This window comes from Ambystoma mexicanum, chromosome 7p, assembly GCF_040938575.1.
Source record: "Ambystoma mexicanum isolate Mex_15411 chromosome 7p, UKY_AmexF1_1, whole genome shotgun sequence".
In the NCBI taxonomy this organism is placed as follows: Eukaryota; Metazoa; Chordata; class Amphibia; order Caudata; family Ambystomatidae; genus Ambystoma; species Ambystoma mexicanum.
In genome coordinates, this window is record NC_090939.1 from 88,239,153 (window position 1) to 88,265,416 (window position 26,264).

General features: G+C 45.0%; 1 protein-coding gene across 1 annotated transcript in view; it reads left to right on the forward strand.

Moving 5' to 3' along the window:
- Window positions 1-26,264, forward strand: part of HGD (homogentisate 1,2-dioxygenase) — a 280,992-nt gene that overhangs the window by 162,097 nt on the left and 92,631 nt on the right. The window contains exons 7-8 of the mRNA XM_069635841.1: window positions 6,001-6,035; window positions 11,040-11,119. Of these exons, the coding sequence (XP_069491942.1) occupies window positions 6,001-6,035; window positions 11,040-11,119 (115 nt within the window). The remainder of the gene's footprint in view (window positions 1-6,000; window positions 6,036-11,039; window positions 11,120-26,264) is intronic.

Sequence of the window (26,264 nt, forward strand, 5' to 3'; positions counted from 1 at the left end):
TAAAAAAAACATGGTAGACTTTTTGGATTTATGAAAATTCTGGACTTACACAGCAATTGATGGGTCAAGCATACAATATAGGGGACACTGCCCTGCAACACTGACTGCACCCAGTTGCACAGAGCCTTGCACCGAAAACTGTTTTCAGAGCCTTTTTATCATATCTATTTACTTGGGTTAATTCATGCAGCTAACCTTTACATTTTACACACACTCATCTCACTAATGTCTGTCTTCAGCGATAAACAAAAATTCTACATTGTTGCTCATTTTAGTCTTGGGTACAAATAACGTCTGGTGTCATAAAAAATATCAGCACAAAATTGCTAATCAAATAAGTTTTTTGCTAATCAAGTACATTTTAATTAGCAAACTCTGCTAATCAATTTTTGAAAACTAGTTTATGCCTTGCACTCAGAGACTGTGAGTGACAGCGGGAGAGCTTTCTCTCTCTCCCTCTCTCTCTCTCTCGCGCAATGATCTATTCTAAGACCTTTTCTTGCAAAGTCAGAAAAGAACAGACCTGTAAATGTAATTTGACTCACTCTTCACTTTGAAACCACATCACATTTGTACACTTTGCTGTCCAACCTTGTTACACTTGGGTGGACTACAAGAGGCGACCTAGGGACCCTATTCCATAATGGAAGACTATTGAGGGTCCAAGGAGCTTGGAAAGCCTTTAAAGGCCAGACTTGGCATTCCCAAATCGGAGGGAGCACAGAAGAAACATTTTCTTTTCCTTAATGGCATACTCACCAGATACGTGTCGCAGCAATACAGAGGAATGCTGCTAGGGAGACTTATCTCTAGGGTGATTTATTTGCTTCCATATTTAAACCTTAAGATACATTCTTTTCCAGATCAAGATCTCTTTTTTTGTGAAATCCCAAATAAGACACATTCTAAACCAATACTTACTTGTCTGGTTGCATTTTATTAATTTCTTTGTGACAACAGTTTTAAAGGCCAAATTGTGGAGCTTAAACCAGTACAATCTGTCCTCCTCGACAAGCAGTTTATTCCAGTTGTTGAAGGGCGCAGGCTCTAAGCATGTGGAAGATGATATCATGTTTCACAGGAGCGTTCTCAAGAGCAGGCTGCTTCTAGAGCAGAAAACTCTGACACCAACTTTAGATCAGTTCTAAATGTGCGGGTCAGAAGAAGGACACAGACTCTCTGACTTTTCATTTTAAGGTATTTTTATTTAACAAAGAGATGCAAACTCCTATGTTTCCCTAATCTATGGGTGTTCCCTACCTGACAAACTTAAGTTGCTCGTCAGTCGTCGGTGCAAGTCCCAAATTGGTTTCAGTCCGTTGTCCAAAGCTAATCTATTCTGACCCTATCACTACAATAATAACTAAAGGGCAGGAGAATTACTCCAATCTCCTGTTTTATGGGTCTTCCCCATGTTAAGTTCAGTGCTGCACGCTTAGAAATCATCTTGCCACCACTCACATCAATCTATAGTGTTTGACTACTGGATTGTCCCAGTTCTCAATATGGTACTCTACGTGGTTTCTCTTATTTCTCTCTTACTCTTTTGTTTTTTCATTTATCCTTTTTCTATCATAGGATCTTTCAACACCTTTCTCTTTTCTCTCACAACAGTCTTACTTGTCTTTTGTATTTTCCTTTTCCTCTTGTTGAATGCAAACTGTAAAGTTCCAACACTCTTTCTCACTTCCTTTTATTACTTCTTCTAAACTGGAACGAGTAGGAAAGTTGCAGTGATGTTTATCACTCTTTCTTAGTAATGTCCCTCTTTCGTCCTGACTGAAACAAGTAGGAAGGTTCCAATAATGATTGTCACTCCTTCTTGGTATTTTTATAACTTGTTGTTGACTGGGCCAAGTAGGCGTGCCCCAGTTGTAGTTGTTATTTTCTCTCGGTATCTTTATGTCTTCTTTTTGACATAGACAAATATGAGTGTCCCATTAGTGCTTAATATTCTCTCTCTGTATCTTTAAATCTTCCAGTGGACTGAGATGAGTATGCGTTTTACTCTCTCGTCCCCCATCCCCGGGTCTCCAGTTTTCCCCGTCACCTGTGGTTTGTAGGGGTAACACCACTGGGGTACTGCGAGGACCGGGGATTCTTTCTCTTCGTGTTGGGATAGCTTCCCTCGCTGGTAACATACAAGCTTGTTGCTCAGCTGACCCTCCTTCGCTTTGTTCTTGGTCCGCTATGCTGCTGTGGTCCAGGTGCTGTTTATGGACGAAAGGGTCCACTGCATCTCTCCTGTGGTCACGCCACCACCCTCCCTTTCAGGATCAGGAGGGAGGGACCCACTGTGAAAACATTTGTGCAACCCAGGCTTGAAAGGAACCCATCGTGAAACTGGTTGGGAAGCCAAGGTTCAGGAAGGATCTGTTGTGAAACTACTGGGAAGGTGAGGGATAGGAAGGACCCAGTGGGAAACCAGTTGTGAAGCCAACCTCCAGAAGGGACCCATTGTTTAAACCATTGTACAGTTAAGGGCCAGGAGGGACCCATTCTGAAAACCAGTTGTGAAACAAAGGCCTTGAAGGGGCCTTTAGGGGAAGCCAGTATGAAATCAATACCCATGTTGGGTCTTTGGTATACCTATGTCCAGGAGGGACATACTGAAAATCCACAGGGCTAGCGGAGGCCCAGAAGCGGCATAGACAAGGCTGAGGAAAACCTAACTCCAAAGAGAGCATCATGAGAGCCCGAACTACTGGAAGGAAGTGTGATGAATCCAATGGAGTCATCACTGATCACCTGGCGTTGACCTCCTCTCATGTGGCAAGGGGACGGCAGCCGCAACCTGATCCTGATCCTGACCCTGGGGGTGGCTATATGAGCGAGGATTACATGGGAGGAGACAGCCTCTGGGGAGATGTCATGGCTTCATTGAATGAGACATGGTATCCCCCGTTTGCTGTTGAAGATACCCTCATGGCCTATTACCATATATCCACACCTTCCCCTACGGAGTATAGGGAAACCTTTCCCCTCAGCATAGGGACCAAACTTCCAACCCTGTTCTAAAATGTGGAAACTACAAGACCACCTATTACAGTTCTAATTATTCATCATACAGAACTGATTTACCATTCAAAACGAGTGAAAGTGATTTTCCAAGCTGATTGCATCAATTGTCAGCAAAGGACTCCTTTTCCCAGAATCACCCAATAGCTGGAACGAGGAAGAGGGAAAGAGCAGTGCAGAGCGGAAGAAGCCACAAGCCCTGTGAGCGCTCTAGTTGTTTTCCCAACACATCTGGGTGCCCGGGAAATTTAAAGACCGGAGGCAAAGTGTTAGAGGCTGCTGCTGTTGGAGAGAGAACATCTCACCTCTCCATGAGGCTTGAGCAGCTTAAAAGCATGAACCGGTGTGGTGGAGCCGGGTGGCTCACCATCTAGGGAGAAGAGAAACGCTGCAAGGACGAGGCGTCCTGCAGAAATGCCAGGTGCTGGTGGAAGACTCCTGGGCATTCGCCGACCGCAGAAAGCAGTACCTTATCTACCGGAACCTGAACCGAAGCGGGCGTGCTGGAGCAAAGCCACGGAAGACACCAGAACTAAGCAAAAGCAGTCATGAGAGGAAAGCAGGCGGTACACCTTTGCCACTTGACCGTGAACAAGCCCAAAAACACCAACAAGAACCATTGAGTCAACCCAAGGATAGTGGGAACCCCGGGGTGTCTCGGCAACCCTGCCAAACATGAACAATAGTCATTAGAATAGCAGAAGGAGACAAAGTAAAGAGCCTAATTGTGAAACAAGAACGTGTATTGCAAATAAGACCCCTATCAGTATGTGAATGTATGGAATGCAAATACATGGGGAATCAAATGGAAGGATATATCAAGAAGATATTTTATGCAACAAAGGGGATGTCCAACTAGGGGAGTGCAGAGAAACATTGTTTGAATACAAGAAGGTGTGGCAGGAGAGTATAATAGGCAATTACAAGGGCATAAATACAAGAAGCCCTGGCAGGAGTGTGAGGAATTCGAACATCCTCACAATGGGTGTGCGCTCACCTGGGCTTTTTTAAAATGAAATTGAATGATTGTAGATCAACCTCTGGAAAATGTGTGGGGCTTATCTGCACACATTTTCCTATGCTCACCGCACAACATACACTTAGACCTGTGTACTCTGGGTGGGCACAGCCTACAGGCGCAGTTCTCCCCATCACATTTAGTTGGAATGTGACACCCAGGAGTACATCAAGGCATCTCAAAAGGGGGTGGGCAAAACCTTCCTCCTGCCATGGCCAGCCTAATTAAATAACAAAAGCTCCATGGATCCGCCCTGTCCATTGCCAACTCTGCATTGGCAGCCTCGCATACTAAACACAGTTAATTCAAGCAGGCCCACAGGAGGCCCGGTCGCAGGACTGACAAGAGACATGAAACACCCAACACATTTGATATGCATCTGTGTCAACCTGAAGACAGCCCTCGCTTCTTAGTATCAAGGGCAGTGAAATGTCATGTCTGGGACAGCTGTTTACAGTAGGCAACCCCTGCAGGGGGACCCCATTCAGATGGTAGGAGTATGTGATTTGATGGAGACAGAAAGTGTGTTCTCGCCACAACTTCAAGGGTGACCTGCCTTTAATCAGGAACCACAGAGAGCTCAATTAATCAGGGAGACCCTTTGAACCACAACAGACAGGAAAATGGGTGGGACTTTTTGCTTTTCAGAACTTTTCGTTATTTAAGAAGAGGATCACCCTCTGGAACCAAGACTATTTGTCCTTGGAGAACATTTGTGTTGGTACTATTTATTCTTCCTTTTCAAACTCTTTTTCAAGCACCTAAGTGTCTAGTTTTGGTTTTTGATATGTGTCTGACCTGGGTGCAGATTACTTAATAACGCTCCCCAGCTCATTAATAATCATACTTTAAGCTGGGTGCAGAAAGCAATTTGTGATGGTGACTTGGACCTGTTCTCCTATCTATGCACTTCACTCATAAATGAAAACTACCAGATAATTTTCTATTTTACTGCTTTGAACAACGTTATTTCTTGAATTTCTTTATTTTAAGTCCTTTTTTGTATTTTAAATTGTACAGTCATCAGTTGCATTATACCCCAAATCCTTTCAAAGCAGTTGTTCTGGGTTCTCTCTGGCATTACGAGTCGGCTTTAGTATGTTTCTATGACAAGATTTTTATTGCATCATAAATTGATGTACGCCTTTACATCGGCATAGACGTCTGAATGATGTAAATTGGAATTGCCCTGGAAAATTAACTAATTTTCAAGCCTTTGCTGTTCACTTACAAGCATCTTCTTGAAGCCGGTCCGAAGCTTCTGTTCAACAATCCATGGTAGAGTATAGACAGTATGGTCCTGCTTCTCGCGTACAAATCCCACAGTTTAATACCAAGATTAGGTACAATTTATCAAGAAGCAAGCCGTCGCAACATTCGCTTTTTTATATACATTGAGTTAAATGTAAACTTTCACATCACTTTGTAAAATCAAGGAAATTTGATAAACACCATTTTTTTTAAAATAAATGTAACACCAAAGGGAAACATTTGGGACTGGAGAGAAGTACAGCCACCACATTGTAGACACACAGAGATACATACATTCTTATTAGTTTACAGGCAGACTCAATATTGACTAATAAGAAAGCTGATCATTGTGGGAAGCCATAAAGTTTCAGACCATTGCCCCAGATGTCATTCAAGAGATGTATCTCTTTCTTGTGACTGATATGAGATACATACTATACCTCACCCATCAGCCCTGTAATCCATAGAGGCAGGCTTTGAAACAAAGGCTACCTTGACTCTGGTCAACAAAGTGCATTCCTTACATTGCATCTGTCGTTCAAAAACATAGCCTTATCTGGGTCCCTGGCTCTTGACAACAAAGAGGCTCAATCCCAGGCTGTTCAGTGCATTGATTCCATGAACAGAATCCTACAGTATGCAGGCCTCTAGCTCACTGATCATCAATCATTGGTCACTGCCACTTAACCATTTTTCTTGCCTTTGTTTTATAGGTGTTTCTATAACTCGGATGGAGATTTGCTAATTGGTGAGTTCTTCAATTTCAATTATTTCTTTGTCTTTTCACTGTTGCTGTTGTGTTTGTTGTTCATTTGCAAGACTGCTTTCCTCTTGCCATCTTCTTTGTCCCTGGGCTGCATTAAAATGCTGTAGTCTGTGTGTGTACAGGATGTTGCAGCTGTGTGCCCCATCCAGGGACTAATTTGCTTCATGGAGTCAGTAAGCCCTCCTCTTGTTTCATCTCAGAGCCCCAGGTACTGCTGCTTGGTAGACTTCAGTAGTTCTAAAAACACTTAGAAGTCCATTATTGACTGGGCTGTAAAATGGGCCGGGGTCCGGCAACCATGCAGAGACAAGCTCTCCCCAAGTTTCCCCATCTCTGAGCCATTTTGGATTGGTTTCTGTATGTGGAGCGCAATACAAAGCAGAACATCTTCTCTGTACGTTTCCTCAGTCTGTGCGGGAAACTGGCAGCGTACCCACCCACATCAGATTTTGAAGTAGGGAGAGAGACTAGGATCCTTATGTAGTCCACTTTTTTTTTAATTCAAGAAGAAAACAGGTGGAATCTATGGGGACCCTGTGAACCGGTAGCTGCCATGTTTTGACATGACAGTAACCATTTTTGATCACCTTTGTGTGCGAACGTGCGCATGCCCTTGATTCAAGGGATTTTTCTGTACGTGATGGGAAAACGTTCAAACCTGTTTGAGCGGACCACGGATGCTGTTAAAATAAGGCTGCAAGTGGGGGGTATTTTAGAAAGTTAAGGCTTTCTTTGTAATGAATCCAGTATTCCTAGTACTTGGCTCTTTCCTATCAAAAAGCCATGGTGCTGCCAGTGGTGGACCTCCAACATCTTAGGAATAGGAAAAGCCTGGGTCTGTCCTTCTTTGTGTCTGACTCTGTAATAGACACTTCATGCATTGCACCCACTCGCCCACCTTTTCTCCTTGACTCCTGATGTCTTGCTCCTTAACTTGCTTCCAGTCTCTGTGCTGAGTGACCTTTACTGCTTGTGTTTTCCTCCTGGTCCCCAGTCACGCTGCTTCTTATCTTGGTTCTAGTAACTTGCTACAACACTGCTCTCCATTCTACTTCCTGCCTTGCTCCCTTTGGACACTGGTTTCTACACTCTACCATGGCTCATTTGCTTCCCCAGCGATCCTGGTTATCCACCTCCTTTTGGTTCAGCAGTGGGAATACGGGTCACTAGTATCGTCTTTTAGTGCTCCTGCGGTCTCTGCTTCACATCATACAGCAACATTGACACTGCCCAGTTGCACATGGATCCAGCTCCCCTTCTGCCCCCATTCTTCCCCGCATTGGCAGTTCACAGTGGTTTGTAGAAGTCATTAATTGAACTGTAATAGAAGAACCATACCAACTGGCACTAAGAAATGGCAACACAGTAAGGACTCCCAGCTTGGAAGGGTGTAGTGAAGAGTATTCTGTTTATTTATTGACCAGTTCACATGTATAGATTGGTACAGCTAATTGTAGCATTGATGTTGATCTCTGCCTGTGGTGGAGGCTTATCCAGAGTCCAGGAGAGGCGGGGAGTCATACAGCGCTTCAGTGAGGTGGTAGGCAGCTGCTGTCTCAGCACACTGACATCCAGTAAAATAGCCAGGGCGCCTTCAATGGCAATATATAGAATCATAGCACGCCTCGTAGCAGCCAGACCAGCATTCCCAGTATATATCCTTGCTGGCTCAGACATCCGCTGTTGGTTCTGCGTGACATCAGAATTGTACCTTCAAATCACAGACGCTTGCTTCAGTGTTTCATCTTTAGATGAAAAATAACATTTACACCACATATGTGCAGCAACATTTTGTGACTCGTGTTTCGTCATATTAATTGTATAATTCGTTATTTATAACATGATTAATGCCAAAGAGGTTTCTAAGCGCGGACCCGGGATTCGAACCAATGATGCTGTGCGCAGTCTTGCTTCCAAGACAAGCGCATTGCCACTGAGCGGGGAGCTGAACCTTTTTGCTGTTATTCTTATTGCCATAGTTGTTTGCTGTTGTAAACTTTCTGTTTTCATGTCTTAAGCGTGTGATGTACTGCTATCGAACAATAGACAGGAGTCTTTTAGTGATCCTGCAGAACATTTGGAAAGCATCCTTAGAAACCAAGCAGAAAGAATCCTGTGGAACGGCCCTGATACTCGGAGATCGCCGCCAGATATCAGTGTCCAAAACACAGAAATGATTAGGGAACAAAAACTGCAGCCTGGAATTCTTTGAATTAACATAATCACAGTGAATTGCTGTGGTCTGCTTCATTTCTATTATTTCCATTGACTATCCGAACCATGAGAGAAGGGGAAATTAAATCAATCTTGACCCTTTACCTAGAAAGGTCAGTCCAGCCTAAGCCAATAGATCTGTGTCTTCCCCGAACCAAGGACTAGCAACCCCAGACAGATTTCTGCCTTGTTGGGCCCCATCACTAAGGTGCAGCTTGGTGTTCTAAGCAAAGCGAACAAGGGACCCATGCTTGGGTATAAGCTTTCATGCGTAGGGTCGGTCAATCTAAACACCAGCTAACACTTCTAATCTTTTGGGATTTTCTACATAACTTGATACACTTTTCATTTGCACTCATTTTGTTTCAGATACTATGCAGTACTCCAACATTTTCCCTAAGGAGGTTTCCTTTGCTTTGGTTGTATAGATGTTCAAGTTCTTGAAAAAGGTACTACAGTTAATGAGTGATGTTACTTACCCTGGGCATCTTTAAACAGTGAAGGGTGAATGGGCATCGTTCTGAGTTTGGAGTATTTTACCAGTGGTAAATCCTCCAACCCCGATTGCTGTTACCTCCATGTTAACATCTTTGACCTGGAGGTAAATCCTTCATATTCAAAGGTTTTGTTATTCCCGATTTTGTAGTTGAACAGTATTCAGTCAGAGTTTGGAGGAATTTCCACCAGTGGTAATAATGCCTGGGGTAATGCCTCCATTTCTTTGAGCTAAAGTGGAGGAAATACCAAATGCTGGAGGTTCCTCCTCCATTTTTCCTGCATACTTGGAGTTTCGTGGTGCAGTAAAAGTGGCAGGAATTCTCTATCAGACACTTTTTACCCCACCACCAAACTCTTAATGCGGCCCAATGATTTTAGTTTCCAAATAATAACATTGAATTTGGATATTTTAGAATGTATGGCGGGTCGGAGGAAGGAGACGGACACTCGGAAGACGTGATTCAAACCATTTAATGAAACTTATAGTAGAAGGCTTAACTTTCCCTATTACTAGAGGGAATACCCTACCTATCTAAAGAAACTAAAGGTGCTCGTCAGTGGTCAGGAAGTCAAAGTAAAAATGTCCTCATTCCAAACAAACCTTATCTGACCTGAGCACTAGATTTAAATAATTTAAATACACCAAGGGAATGTCTTGTGTTCGCCAGGTCTCTTCAGTTCGTTTGATAGTCTGCGTGTTTATAGATCTTCTCTGTGATGCATATATTCCCCGATATAATCTCTTTGGATAGTATTTGAGATCAATTCTTTTAGGTCTTCAAAAGTACTCTTATACTTTGTAGTTTCTCTGGTCCTATGTTTAAAATATCTTCCTCTCAGACATTTCCTCACTTTGTGATTATCACTCATATATTCTTCCCAGTCTTACTTTCCACCATTTCCTAAGCTACGCTTTGGCCCCTCTTTAAACATCCATGGTGGTAACTTCTCTGTCTAACAGTTTCTCTTTGGTTAGCTTGCTCATTTAGGCATTTTATATCTTGGTTCTCATTATATGATTCTGCGTTAGACTTCCTCCCGTCTTGAACTGCAAAGAAAGCTTCCCATCCACCCAGGGAACTTGTTTCCAGTTTCTGTTGGTTCCCCACCTGGGCTGCTTAACCCCCTGTTTTCTAGGCTTTTCACTTCTTATCTTATTTGGTTTCCTGCTTGATATCCTGTCCTGTGGACTGGGATGAGTTTCTCCCTTCATATAATAACCCTCCTCCTTTGCTGGGTTATTCGTTATTCTTTCACATCGCCAATTACACAATTTGTGTTGTATGTTCTCGTCCTTAGGACTGGGGCAAGTTTTTTCTGGTCTATAATAGTGTCCCGGGCGGCCTCCCGGTTCCCCTGGTACCTCTCTCTGTGGTGAGGATGGCGACGGGGCTCGGTTCTTGCTCAGGATTGCTTTCTCGCTCTTCTCGCTTCTTGGGTTCCTATGCTCGGGTCCTCATCGGGTTCCTGCTCTGTGCGGGTGCTGGTGATTGGAAGCCACACACGCTTCCCTTACCCTTCTTCAGGCATCCTGCCCACCATGTTACTTTTGTGGCCACGCAACCACCAGGAAGTTCATTCCTCTTTCGTTCCGCACAATGCTCTCCTCTCATCTGCGTAGGCCGGGTCTCCGGCATCTCGTACTCGCATTCTCTGTCTCATTGAAAGCATCAGCACATCCATCACCTTCATACAGCTCTCACTACGTACCATCTCTCGTGCATCACTCACTCGCCATTACCCTCGACTCTACGACATGTCATGAGACCTGCATCATTCCACAAGCATCCAAGCACAACACTCACACAAACACCACAGTACCCGAGGAAAATTGACCAATACAAAAGGATGCAAACAGTGAAAGTATGGGATATCTTGGTGGCGGACATAATCACTGCATTTTGTGAGGAGGGATATGACAAATATGTTAACATCTGGAATCCTTTCATTGACTTTGCGGAAAGTTACCCGACAATGGTGGCGAAACCCCTCGTATGCGGCACGTCTCATTGTTATAAGTACGCTGGTATGAAGGGGGGATAAAGGTTGGAAATATTCTTGATGTGTTTCCAGGATGTTGGACATCTACTGTTTTGTGAGAAGCATGGCACTCTGCAGATCCTGCCATTATGTCTTTTTGAAATGTGTCTTTTGTACTCATGCCTTTACCCACAGTATGTTAAATAAATGTTTTTTTAAAAAGGATGCAAACCTTTGTATTCTGTCAATTCACTGTGAGTAACTCATACGTTTGTCTGTGCTTTTCTCCTGCAGTGCCACAAGAGGGGAAGCTTTTCATCTTGACAGAATTTGGCAAGATGTTGGTGGAACCGAATGAGATCTGCGTGATTCAGGTGAGCGCCTGGCGCCATGCCCCACTCAGCTCCCAGTCCCATTGCATCCAGACACCCACCCCACCCTGGATTCTACTACCCCCTTGTGCACACCGCTCTTGCTCTCCGCGCACTGTCAATGCAATGCTTCACCTCCGGCCATAGCTCCTCCGCCGACTGCCGCTGGGAATGTGTGAAGAAGAAGATGCAGTGGGCTTAAATAGGGAGGGTGGTATATGAAAAATGTTTCTGTACAGTTCCGTTATAGTGAAGGGGCTGAGCTTGTCCTGGTCTCATCATACCATCTCACTGGCAACTTGGCACTACTACTACTACACATGCCAACTGTTGCTGTTCGATTCTGGAGGCAGGAGGCATTATTGCACAAAGTGAAATCACGAAAGTGGTGCTTATATTACACTAGAAACATACATCCCCCTAACTTAATATCCTGTCCCTGAGTATTGTGATCTTATGAAATCCACCCTTGGAATAAAAAGGGGTGCCTATGTGGAGGTGTAAGTGAGAAGTGCACAAGTCGAGGGAGTGTGGGGATGATGGTGAGAAATAATGGACTAGGGAGGGTGCATGTCTGTGTGTATGCCTTGTGACTAAATTCCCTTTTTGGCACGTATAGCTGGCAGTGTGAATGCTCTGGGGGCTGTGAATCGCCCCCAACTAGCAAATGTTAGACCCGCAGGAGGTACAGGGGGTATACCCTGGAACCTCCACTGCATAGTAGTGGACAGTCACATTGCTCACCTGATAGGTTATAAGGCAACTAGGAATACCAGAAAGCCTGCCCCACTATCCCCCCGTCCCTGGGGAGCAGCCAGCATAGCCCCAGAATGCCAACAGAATGCCAGGCCCAAGTTTTTTTTCTTCTTCATACAGCAGGAAGATGACTACATGTCTCATAAGACCCCCCAGTGCCCATTCAGATTTGATAGAGGAAAACACAGACTGGGAAACCATACTCATGGCTGAACAGGGACGTCATTTAGGGGTCACCAGAGGTCGCAACTGCGACCTCTAAAAGAAACGTTTTTTTTTTTTTATTTATTTTTTGGAATGCAAACTCCTGGGCTTTGACCAGCACCATGTGGCCCTTAACTTCTGGAGTGGCTGCCTTTCTTGTTCAGGCCCCTTAAAAAAAGGAGAAGAAGAAGAACAGGAGTGCCACAAGTCTAGCACTCTCAGCACTGACCCTAAATAAGAAAGAATAGGTATACCAAATCATGTGTCTTTCTGGAATTCTATACAATAATTGCTAGACCCATTAAAGGTTTATTTCAGGCACGCTTCAGGGGGTGAGTCACTGACTGAGTCTGTTCTTAAACACCTCAACTCAGCCTTTCATCCTTCTGAGGTCGATAAATGAGTACCAACACAGGTTGTGTGATATTGTAGGTATATTTGTTCTGTATAAAGCACTTAAGCGTAAGTGCTATATAATAACAGTTCATTATCATTTGGCCTTGAACGTCTGCTTGCATTCACAGTAATTCGATAATATGGGCCTATTCACACTGATATTAACAATACAAATGGTGATCCATTCTTGTATCAAATCCATCACATTATAGTGATATCGTAACCATATTTTTCGTAGTGTACTTAGGAACAATGCAATGTGATGCCACTTCCTGTTTTGTCAAGGGGTGAAAGGTCGTGTTCCATCGCTTTAAGTGATGTCACTTCCGAATGGGTGATGTCATCAGAGGTCAAGGGCTGTGTGATATGTGAGAAACCTGAGGGTATTCTCCCAATAAGACCTTGAATATCCCTTATTCAGGTGGCCAGGGAAGGGCTGCTGCTCTCAGATCCCAACCCTGGGGGTGGACAAGCGAGGGAGGAAGCCCTTGGTCGGGGAACTCTGGGTCATACTTGGGGGAATACCCCAGGTGAGATGCAGTATTATGTAGGAGACAGGGACGAGGAAGACGAGGTCTATGAAGCCTTCATAGGCTGTACCAAATCAACCTCCCTTCAATCCAATAAACGTCCTCTTGTGAAAGCCAACAACCCCTCCGTATATAACCAATCCCTTAGGATCCCAATTTCCATTGATCCCAGAAACGACCTGTCCCAGAATCCTTGCTTTTCTAAAACCTACTTGAATGATTCCAACCGTCTTTCTCCACGTCCCTCTGATTATTGTTTTCCACACTCCCAACAGGCTCAGATAAGATTCCCATACTCCCCTTTGTTCATTTCTCGATCCCAGCTATTCCCACGTACGCTGCACACCCTACCAATCTTGTCCTGCTTATAATTTTCCGAAATCCCAATCTACTGTGACAGAATACTACCATTCCCACAGTCCCCTATGTTCTGTTCGACATCCCAGTCATTCTCTTCCATTGCGCAAACCTTCCCCATCATACCCCGTAGCATATTTACATTCTCTGACTACCCCCCCAACACAAATACTTTATCACACACGAGACAGTGGACTAATGTAAAACCAATTTACCTGACATGTCCCGACACAAGAGTTAGGCAAAATCAGGCAATTGACTTAGACCACACACACCTGACAACCCTTCCTTTTCCCCACAGGGATAAAAGGTGGAGCAAGAGAGTACAGGGGAGGCAATGCAAGAACGGCAGACAGCATAATGAAACAGCTATCACGCAGCAATTCAAGAGAAGGAGAAAGGCGGCAGGAGTGGAGAGGGTGGCGAGGAGAGACACAACCTTGCCCTTTTCGTCCCAAGCCCGCAGAACCTTCAGGGAAGAGAACATAAGACCACAAACAAAAGCCCAAGTATCTTGCAGTAGCTGTCAATGGTACACGGGACAAGCCTACGCCGATAAGCAGGAAAGAGGACGATTCCTGCTACCGTGGCACCGGCCTTGACTCGTAAAAGCCCAGTTGTTCATCACAGCTGGTGAGTTGGAGGGAGAGCCGATAAGAACCGGGCTGTGTTGTTTGAAAGTCGCAAAGTGGCAAGTTTGAACCAAGTTCAAGGAACTGTAAAGCATGTTGAAGGGGAGACCAGCTGCAGAGGGAAACCGGCACTACGTGGGTGCTAACTCAAGGGACTCTGGTCGAGCCCCATATGAGAGAAACTACACTTACCAGAAGGCTGTAGGAGGGCCAGCGAAATAGGTCAGAGTAGTCATACAGAGGGTCAAGCAAAATCACCATGCAATCGAAAGACTTTGATCTACAAGCAGTGTGAAAGAAAGGGAAGTTAATCCCACAAACAATGAACTGTGAAAAAAGGAGACTATTGAAATTAAAGAGGGTTCAGCGCCCAGAAGAGGGGGACCCAGGAGTAAGCCACTATCACGAGAGCCACACTAAACCCGGTGAGAGGAGGCTAAGACTCGAGAAGGGTCAGAGCCCGGCAGAGGGGGATCCAAGGGTGAAACTTTGTCACCCCAGGATTGAGAAAAGTGAAAGCAAAAGTCAAAGAAACGGCAAGAGTGAACCCGAAGGAGGGATGCCAGAGATGATGCTATCATCCAAGTACTAGCATTCGAAAGAGGTTTGAGCCCAACCGAGGGAGATCCAGGGGTGAAGCATCACCTGATTACTGACAGTCAAGAGGGGTCCAAGCCTGACCGAGCGAGATCCAGGGGTGAAGCTCTCATCCAAACTTTAAGTGAAAAAAAAACTGACAAGTAAATTGAGGCGTACATAAGTGAAGGGTCAGCACCCAGAAGAGGGGGACCCTGGGGTGAAACCATCACCCAAAGTGAACTGGAAGGGGAAGTGAATCCCGTAAAAGAGATGAGAAAATAGAGAAGGGTCAGCACCCAGAAGAGGGGGACCCAGGGCGCAATGTTCCCTCTAATTTCTTTGGGCTGTGTGCGCCAAAGAATAGTTGTGTGCGGGCTGTTTTTCAGTCATGTGCGCAACTGAGTGATGCGCTGCCAGACCGGGGGTGGTCGGCGCCGGCGCGGCGCCCCACCAGTGAGCAATGCTTAGTGATCAGATTCCACAGTGTGCAAGCGAGGAATGTGAATTTACGGCACAACAAGCTCTACTTCAAGGGACATTTGGGTGCTTTATTCTCCTCCCAAGACTTTAGCTCATCTCAAATTGTATCCTTTTACATCTCTAAACATTAGCAAGATCTTTCGTTTTATGATGGGTTGGTACAAGTCAAGAACAGAGGGGTTCTTGTAGTGGAACACAGATTCTGCCTCACAAATTAATATTAGCACAGCATCAGCTTCTCCATTCACTAAATGAATGGAATATAAAGGAAATGCTTTCTATTGGTTTAATGAAATAAACAGTACATGAACATGATTAATGACAAAGACGACTTAATAGAAGGTGGGGTATGACACACAAAGCAACACAAAAATAGTTGTACATAGGAACTGCACACAACCACAAGCAGAAGCAAAGCCGCAGAGCAGGGAACTGGCTACTAAGTTTGGATACAGACCAACAAAGGTTCACAGGTGTAAACCCTTCCGCTGCATCTTGACACTCTGACCTTACAGTATGAAAGGGGGTTACAGGCATCCAATGAGCGATAACCCTGGGAGATAAGCAGGGCGTCTTGGACGAGATCCTTGAAAGCACTCAGCATTACCTGAGCAGCAACTGGTATACACTGTGTCCTTGCCACTGTACACAGGATGCTGTGCTGCTCCGCTGACAGTATGCACATGACACACACAGTGTCCTCCCCAGGCCCAAACACATTATGCATACACAAAGAGCCCCCGCTTACAGTGTACAAAGATGAAGCCCCTGGACGGTACAGAGCATGTGACAACAATGTGCACAGCCGGTCTGACCTCTGTGCTTCTACAGTCCTTCAGTACACACGTGTGCCATGCTTCGATCGTGACGAGTATGTTGTATGTTACTGTTATAAACCCTCTGCTTCAGATGTGAATGTGCATGCCATCTTCTCTATATCTGTGCATGACCACGTTATTGTGTGCAACACCCGCCTGCCAACCTTCATGGAGTCAACGAGGCAAATTCGGACATGGATGCTATGTGTGACATGAGCATTTGAATTTGAAACACAATCTCTCACCCTCCCGCAGCCTTTCATATCCCCATGAGAGCGCCGTCATACCCATCCCCATGAATAATTCATGGGAGATCAAAAGCATACATTCATACTCAATACTCCTAAATGAGATCACAGTGTTGTGCATTGCATTTCGCTGCAATACAAAATTGAACACAATTCATCATGACGAATACCCACAGAGACTATGAAGGATGGACAGTACGCACAGTACGTTCTTTTGAGGGCACTCAGACCATTTCTAGCCGGTGGGCTATGGAGTAGGAGTTGGCCACACACTCATCTTGGCAGGGATTGTGCGAAAATGGCTCAGAGGCCGTGCATGCAGCAGGTCTTTAGGCCTATGTTGCTGGTGGAATCTCTGCTCCAATCAGGAGCGGGGGATGTCAGAGAGGCGGGGTCAAGCACACAAGGAAGCGGGAAGGACAAGGGGGGAAACCGTGCTACGGGCGCATAGTACGTTCTTTTGAGGGCACTCAGACCATTTCTAGCCGGTGGGCTATGGAGTTGGAGGTGGCCACACACTCATCTTGGCAGGGATTGTGCGAAAATGGCTCAGAGGCCGTGCATGCAGCAGGTCTTTAGGCCTATGTTGCTGGTGGAATCTCTGCTCCAATCAGGAGCGGGGGATGTCAGAGAGGCGGGGTCAGGCACACAAGGAAGCGGGAAGGACAAGGGGGGAACCGCACTACGGGCGCACAGTACGTTCTTTTGAGGGCACTCAGACCATTTCTAGCCGGTGGGCTATTGAGTAGTAGGTGGCCACACACTCATCTTGGCAGGGATTGCGCGAAAATGGCTCAGAGGCCGCGCATGCAGCAGGTCTTTAGGCCTATGTTGCTGGTGGAATCTCTGCTCCAATCAGGAGCGGGGGATGTCAGAGAGGCGGGGTCAGGCACACAAGGAAGCAGGAAGGACAAGGGGGGAAACCGCGCTACGGGCGCACAGTACGTTCTTTTGAGGGCACTCAGACCATTTCTAGCCGGTGGGCTATGGAGTAGGAGGTGACCCACACACTCACCTTGCTAGGGATGGCCTAAAAATTATGAATAATAATGAATAATGAAGGGAGGGAGGGCTGGGAAGCACACTGCGGGGTAAAGAAAAGGATATGCGCGGCTCCAGAATCAAAGGTGCGCGGCCGCACAGCCGCGCACCTTACAGGGAACATTGCCCAGGGGTGAACCCATCACCCTACGTGAAACTGTGATAAACAATTGAGAAGGGTTAGCGTCCAGAAGAGGGGGGAACTAGGGGTGAACCCATCCCCCAGCAAACATTGGAAATTAACTTTTCATTTGTTAAGGAACTTTTGTTTTGTGAACACGTCAGGTCCTCGAAGGCAGGAGACTTTCAAGTGAACCGAGACTTAGCCATCAACGACCCTGATATCCGAAAGCTGAAGAGTGTGTCCTGAGAGCTGCCATTAGAACTGTCGTCTCTTGCTGGAGAAGCCCGAGACTGTACTGTGCTCCAAGATCCCATCCTACCCTGTGCCCAAAACGTGGGGAAGGGAAACCCAGACTACCACATCCTGATATATTATTTGAGGACACTTCTTTCTTTGCTTGAGAATTATCCCACACCCTTTTTGTATTAGTTGTGAGGTTTGGCAATAGGTTTCTTCGTATAGGCCCTTTTCATTTGACATGACGCCACTAGGACTGCCTTATTTTTCATTTGATAGTCGACGCTTGCTCCCATCATAGATTTAGGTTTAGGCGTTTTTCCAACCTGCATACCAAATTCATTGTTCTGTAAGTGATTTCAATCCAGCACTCCAACTAAGTCGATGCCTAGTAGGGGATGCCCAATGGAAACCCTTATTTATATATTTTTATGTCAAAAGTTCTTTTAATTCTGGATGATGTACCCTTATATAACGTCCCTCTCTTCGAATCCCCCTGGCCTCAATGAGCCAAGAAGTAGTGTCATGATGCATACCCCCGGGCATCCAGACCACGTCCATCAGCCCCGGGAGTAGGCATCATGTCGCCTTGAGAAAACCCAGCAACCCCTTCTAGGGGCTGTCTGGGTTCAGTCCTGGCGCCTATGGCGCCAGGCTCATATGGGACATCAGTCCTGGCGCCATAGGCGCCAGGCTCATAGTTGCAAACTTACCTGATGCAGACCATGCTGCAAGAAGATCCAAGCCCATGTGAAGCCTGGAAGGGACTACTTTACCTTAGGGACTATTTTGTTACTCGGGTGTGATCGGGGAGGAAAACCTACCCGGGACTACTTTGGAGGCTATTTAAACCACGCCCGAAGAGCAGCACACGCTTCGCGTTATTCTGCATCCAGCAGCGTAACGCTCACCGTGCCAGCAGCAGCATCCAGACTTTTGCCATGCCCGCCTTGAACCTGGAGCTCCTAGAAAGAAGGAAAGAAGCAAAGGTTAGAACAAGAGTATTACCTAATAAGCAAACATATCTTCAATTCCAGTCTTTTTCAACATGGAAATCAATGTGTGGCACCCTATATGGCATTTGATGGAAGTCCCTTCTTTGGCATATTTAGTTTTTTTAGACACAAGTTTCTCCTGTCAGATTTAGAGATCGCCAGCGTCTGACAGAGGCGAGTAACGGTATTGCACCCATTTTTGACAGATTTCTTTCCAGTAAGCAATCTTCAATGTGGATTTTCTTCTGATAAGTGTACGTCTGTGGACATTGTATTTATGTGGATTCTTGAAGTAGAATGATGTTTAACACCCAACAAGGAGGTTGGGTCTTTTCGGCGGTTTGTGAGCCATGTTTTTTGCAAATTTGACAACCAAGAAAAACGGATTTTCACACAGCACTGTGTTTCTTTTGCAATCAGCCTTGCTCTGTGGGCAGCCAAATGATGGGTTTTGGCAGTGGTCTCCTGTGTTACCACTGACATAGGCAAAAGTGGATGGTGGCCTAGTTTTCAGATTTTTACTGCGCATTTCTGGGTAATTTTAGCGAGCAGAATGCTTTCCAGTGGCCATTCTGATGTTCCTGATGATAGCAATGCACAGTAATGTTGCAGGGCCTGGACTAGAGGGGAAAAACATCCCACAGTTCAATAAACACCCTTGAACTGTGATCACTTGTGTCTGTCTTACTTATTGTCACAATAAGTTTGTCGCATATGTCATTTCTGCTACCCCAGTCATTTTGGTGAAATGACGTCCCTGCATGTAGTAAAGGGAAGTCCTTTTGTTTAGGCCTGGCTGATAACACATTGACTAATCATTAACGTGTTTTCATGTAGTGCTTCTTGCCACAGCCTTGCAGTTGCACAGTGAGTAAGGAACATGTGTTGCTGCTATGCACTTCTTTGGTACTCGTGTTATCAACCTTGGGAGACTTAAGTCTTGCAATTGGAATTCAAGCTTGCACTGCGTGTTGCACGTAGATTGCTGCAGCAGGCGAAGGAATCCGCAGAGATGTGCCAAACATTTCACACCTGGGATTTCTCTAAATGACTTTATTCTAGTTCTTTTATCCTGGCGACACAGGAGCATGTTATGGTTGCTAGCAAAGGGCAGTTGGGTGAGGCGCAGTACTGAAATGCTGCTGCTGGCCATCGAATGGAATAAGTACCTTTATACAAAAAATGGCTATTGCATCACTTAGAAATTGGTTTGAATGTATTATGCCTGTTCTCGTTCTGTGTTTTCTGTAAATTTGATGTCTTTTGCAAGATATAACATTAGTAAATGTGTTTTTGCTGGCACTTGCACTTTGCTTAGAAACATTTCTGCTTTTACACACCTGGTTCTTTTCAGTTAATGTATTGATTATTTCTACCTTTTCTATTAAATTGATTTACGCCAAATACTTTTTTTGAACATATGCTTGATGTGGTTTAGAGTGCTTTGATGAATTACGCTAATTAAAGCATTTACCGATTGATACTCAGAATATCTCCCACAGGAACACCTCCTTGGAAAGCCCCTTGTCATTTCCCCAGTTCCTGATGTCTAGGGCTACCCCGACCTCTTGTCGAATTCTGGAAATGGAATGTGCAGGCCCAAAATGCAGAATTGTGGTGCTGCGTAGCCAACCTAATTTGCAAAATCGTACAGTGATATGTGGTGAACTGACATAAAAATACATTTTTTTATGTATGTTTTTCTTTTTATATTTGTTGCATGAAATAGATCTGTTGGTCCAGTTTTCTCGAGCCTTAGCAAACGCCACTGAATTCTTATTTCTGGTTCTGAGTCTTCAGAGGCTTGACATTAACCTCTCACTTGTTAAGATTCACCAATTGTCTCAGGCTTGGTATCTTCTCAGGAGTGTAACTCTCCTATGTATGAGCCTCTACATTCCTTGTTAGAATTCCCAGATCCCAGGAATCTCTGCATTGCCCCGGAACTCTTCCTGGGAAGTGGCAGTCTTACAGAGTGTGGCTCACAGAGTCTTCCTGAGCCTCTCTTGGAATTATCAGTATACAGCAAATGGTTCACAAAGGCTCTCCCAGCATCTACTAAAAGTGTGCCACAGTTGCTTTCCTTGGCGCTTGGCTTTATCATGGGAGACTTTCCTCAGCGTGTTGCTTTTCTCACAGCACAAAAAGGCTTTTCTGAACTCTTGACAATGTCAGGATTCAGCAACCATTTCGCCTTTGTCTGCTCCTTGACTTTGTACAGTGTGGTGAGTCAGGAGGAGGACGCGGACATTCTGAGAACATGTTTCATGAGATTTTATTAAAATAAAATGATATGGTATAACTTTCCCTATCACTATGGGGGGGACCTGTCTATGTTACTAACAAAGGTGGTTTTCAGTCATTCGTGAATGTCAAAGAAATAGGTCTGCTGTCCAAAACCAACCTAACTGACCCTACCACTATGAAAACTGACTTGGGTCAGTAGAATGTCTCCCTTCCCTTCAAGGTACTTCTGGTACCAGTCTGTAGGATTCTTTTTTAATACATAATCCTCAAATAGTCTCTCGTGATTTCTTGGATCAGTCTCGGTAGCTCTTCAAACGTACTAACAGCTTTTTCCTCCTGCTTGTGAATCCCTTTAGGGGATTGTTTCTAAGATCTGTAATCCTGGTTGCTGGTTTCAGCATATTCTTGGAAAATTCTGTTTCCCTGGTAGGCTTTCCCTCCTGGTCAATCATAATTCAACATGTTTTGGACTGCTTGATTTAGTTCCTCTGAACTCTGGCTCTTAATGGTCTCTCTCTGTTATGTTATGTTCTTCTCGCAAAGAATATTGAGTTTCTTCTTTTCCCAGGGTATTGTTATTCACTGTTATTTTCCCTTCTGTATTCAGATTTTCAGTAATTCTTTCTCTTATATCACAACACTTTAAGTTCATCAGTTTCAGATTTAACTTTGCCTCATGCCTTCTATTGGGACTTGTTTCTTGCCTGGGATAATGATACTGTCTGGGCCTCCCGTTATTTCTGTTCTCCCTGTTACCATCGACTGTGAAGGACAAGGTCTTCAGGAACCTTGTTCCTCTGGGAGCTTCTCTCTTCCTCCGTGATGCGGTCGATTTATTTTCGCCAGCAGTGTCATTGTGTTCCGCTGAGTGACCGGACACCCTGCTCCTGTATGTTTGCAGTGGTATCTGCAATGGTTTGTGGACCAGCTGTCCACCACGGATCCTTCATAGTCTCGCCACCACCTTCCTTTGGGCACCTGCCATTTCTGCTTCTCACTCTTGGGATTGCCGTACCTGTGGCGTCCCCCTGTTCAGTATCGTGCGAGTTTGAAACTCGCAGGCTTTCGGGCTCATGGCTACTCTGCCTTCTCCAGGTGTTCCAAAGCTAGGGCCCTTCCCTTGCTTGCGTATGCATTCCTCTCTCTGTTGCTTGTCGAGTACACGCTATTCAATGCACTCATCCCAGTGGATTGGATGCTTCGATTTAAAGGGACTTGTTCTTCTTCTATGTGATAATGACATCTATTACGCGTTTCTTCGATCCAGTCTTGTTGTTTAAACGTCTCTGGTATTTTCGAGCATCCCGTGTAGGCCACAGCGTGCATAGCTTTAGGGAGTTCCTCACAGGAACGGGAGTCCTTGTCCCCTAAGGGGGGAGTATCTGCCGGTGAGGTCCCACTTGCCTCGACACCAAGGGAGGGTGTTGCGTAGGGGGTTCACCTCCGTAACCTCAGAGGGGGGCTCCCCCTTGTGGAGAAGGGATGAATTCCCTTGATTCGTCCCACAGGATACAGGTGATATGCAGAGGCCTTCCTAGCCCCTTGGCTTTGTTAGGATATTAAATCTCTTCTCTGAAACGAGCATTAGTCCCTAGATGCATTCCACATTCACGCCGCACTCCACATGCAGCCTTCCAACCGGCTTCATAAATTCCCTCGTGCTCTTGTGGTTCAGTGTCAACCGTTAACTCCTCGCATCCGCTTACCCAAGCTGCTCAGTCTTGCTGGATGCTGATAGTTCTCTGCATCAGCATGGATCCTAGTTTATATTTCTCTTCCTGCTGCCTGATTGGTAGGAGGCGCCCTCCACTTTCTTTTTGTTCCACCTTCCCATGTTTCTCAGAAATTGTTCCATTTTGTATTAAGGGGGTTGACCGAAGACCTAAAAGTCTTTGCAGTCTTTTAAATCTTTTGTTGCATTTTTGCCTGGGCCTTCTGCTCAACTCTTTCCCCTTCTCATAATCTTTATTTATTTATTTATTTGTTTTTGGTTTTAAAAGAAAAACCTTTACAAAAGAATAGTGCATTTCCTTAGATAAAATTACAATAGGATCTCGGAAACCAGGGAATAACTAGAATAACTGGAGGGGCCAAAGAATGTCAACCAGGAAGCTCAGTAGGCCATGTCATCTTTTGATACTTTGTTAGTATAGTAGGTTTCTCTGAGACTTTCACTATCGCTGCAGTGAGCATGATTTCCTGGCCAGAGATCAGTCTGTTCCAGAATGCATCTTGATTTAGACTCTCTTCTCTGCTTACAAATCTCCTCAGTAAAGACACTCTTATGGCCCATGTGCCTTCGCACTCCAGCAGTAGATGTTTCAAAGTTTGGAGGTTCGAAGTTTTACAGATTTCGCAGAATTTTGTTGCCTTCTCTCCCTGGTTTCTTTGAGCCAATATTTCTCCTGTGTAGGCTAGGTTCAGTCGCAGTCTGAGAAAGCTGTTTCTTATCTCACGATCTGGGAATTTTTCCAGGTAACGTGGCATGGTTCCAAGTTTCCTGTCTACTATCAAGAAGGAGTTTAGTGTTTTTAGGTTTCTGACTCCTGTGATTGTTTCGATCCAGTCAGCCATTTTTAGTTTTTTTTTTACTTTCAAGGGGTTTTGTAGAAGGATTTCTGTTGGTAAATCAAGCTTATGCAGGATCTGTCCAATCTTTTCTTCTAGGCTCGATAGTTGGTTTGATTTTGCTTTCTTTAGGTGTTGGTTTATATCGAAAAAAAGGGTGGCCTTGCTGGCTGTGATTATATTACGATAGAGTGACAGGAGTTTCCACTCTGCACGGCAGCTCAATGAGGTCAAGCCTAGTTCGAACCTCAGACTGACTGACGATGTGCACATTGGTAGCGAAATGGACGATTTCCAAATAAGGCCCTCAATTTTGTTCCAATCGTAGTTCCACAGCAGAGGTTTAGCCTCCAATCCATAGAGGAGGACAGGAACTGCTTTGCCTACGTAGAATTTCTTGAGTGGTGACAATGAAAATTTACAAAATTTTCCGTTTAAGTTTTTCATTTGCGCAATAATTTTCGAGGTCTTGTTGAGAATTGATGAGTTCACCTTGTTTGCCGTTGGATGGGCTAAGACTTCATATCCCAGGTATGTGAGCTCATCTACTCGGGGAATTTCCTCGTTGTCCAACACCCAGATCCTTGATGTTACCTTTTTTCTTGGATGTTTGAAAATCAGGACCTTGGTTTTTAGTGGGTTGATTATTAGGCCATTTAACTTGGCATATTCATTGAGTTTGGATAAAAGATGTTGCAGTCCTAATGCTGATCCATCCAAAAGAACAAGATCGTCCGCATAGGCCAGCCAGTGTAGTCTTCTGCTGTTAATCCTGGGACAGATGAGTGACGCCGAGGCCAGAAAGTCTCCAATGTCTGATAGAAATAGGTTGAAAAACAGTGGTGCACCCAAGCATCCTTGTCGTACCCCTTTAAGGACCTGGATTGCTTCTGATAGGTTGCCGACGTCATCCAGCCTCACTCTAATCGTAGTATTTTTATGTGGTTCGACGAGCATAGCCAGCAGGGGGGCTGGAATTCCCCAGTTGTTCAGTTTCTGCCAGAGGAGTGATCTGTCCACCAGGTCAAATGCCTTGGACAGATCTACCCATGCCCCATACAGTGGCGAGCCTTCTTTCTCATTTGAGCTTTCGCTCAACAGGTTCAGTGTAAGGCCATTAAGGCTGGTAGAAAGACCCTTCCTGAAGCCTGTTTGGTGCGGGGGGAGAATCTCATTTGAGTCCACCCATAGAGAGAGTTCCCTCAATAATATTCTCATGAATATTTTACTGTCTATATCCAAGAGGGCTATGGGTCGATAGCATGTTGGACTTAGCCTATCACCCCCTTTGAAGAATGGAATAATCACTGTGTTCTTCCACGACGGTGGAAAAGTTTTTTCCCTCAGGATTCCTTGAAAGAGATGAAATAGCATTTTTGACCAGAGTTTTGGCTGATTTTTTAACACCTGATATGTGAGGCCGTTCGGACCTGCTGCTTTCGAGGTAGAGGATGATGTTATGAGTTCTTCAATATCCTCTTCGGTAAATTCCAGAGACCAGGTGATGTTGCAGATGCTAATGTCTCTTGAGCCTGTTGCTTCGAAGTTCTTGGCCAGATGGTCTACCCACTTGTGTTCCGGCACTAAGTTGCAAAGAGAACTATTTTGGCCAGTTTCAAGTTGATTTAGAACTGCCCAAAAATGTCTGCAGTTATTTGTACTAAGAAGCAAAAGCATTCTCTCCCCATCCTCTTGTATTTTTAAATGTTTGTGATTCTTGGACCAGTTTCTATAAATTTGTTTGGTTTTTTTAAGTTTTTGAATACAGCCTAGAGGATCTTCTGCTCTGGTCTGTCTTATGCTTCGCAGTGTTTGTCGCAGAGTTCTTTTCCTTTTGCAAGTTTCCTCGTCGAAGTGATGGAGATGTGTCTGTTTCCCCACTATTTGTACTTCACTTGGTCGGCAAATGGACCATATAAACTTTCCGAATCTTTCTGGATGGCACTCTTCGGCCACTATTGAGGGATGAACTATTGCTAAATGATCGTTCAAGTTTTCCCCCCCATGTTTGTACTTGACTACTTTCAGTTTCCCCTTAGAGCCCTCCAAGTCCTGTCTGATGCGTGGGTTTATAGAACACTGAATTACAGGAAAGTAGAGTTCCATCCTCGCGTGATCACTTCCCCCTTCCCAATCTAAGGTGAGATGATGTGGGTGCAGGGTAAGTGATGGTGAGGCGAAGATGTAGTCTATTATTGATTGCAACCTTCCCTGACGCCATGTTGGTCCGGGGTTGTCCGTACTGCTATCGTCTTCAGATATCATGTCGAGATCCCATGATTGAAAGAAGTCCCACCATTGTTTACCTTTCTGTGTGGTACTGTGTTTAGGTAAGCTATTTCTCCTATTTCCTACACTAATGAGATCTGTGTTCAGGTCCCCTGCTACAACGATCTGTGCTCCTATGTGATTAATCTTGACCGTGGAGAATAGTTCATTTAGAGTTTCTATGTATTCTCGGAGTTTGGAAATGGCTGGGTTCCAATAGATGTTTACCAGAATGAGATTGGCCCGGCAGTCGCTCTGTCCTGTCTCTGCTTTACAGGCCTGGATGCCCACTGGATTATTGCAGAGCATAACCACATTTTGTAATGGCGGAATTTTTGGTTGCTATTATCATTCCTCCTGCTGGTCTTCCTTTGGCTTTTTGAGAGGCCTTGAGGTTTTGCACTGTGAAGCCCTCTATCTCGATGGGGTTAGCTAACCATGCCTCCTGGAATAATAAGATATCATTGCGCTCTAAGAGGTCGTTTTTGAGTTGCTTTTTCTTCAAAAAGCTTGGGCCTCTGGTGTTCCAGGAGACTAATCTAAGGCCCCTCCGACTAAAGACTGTTCTGCTCCTCGCCCAGTTTCTGGAGGATTTGCGAGATGATTTCTGGGAGTTTAGTTATCAGATCGTCTTTTAATCTGAGACCACTTGTTGCGTTGCTTTGGAG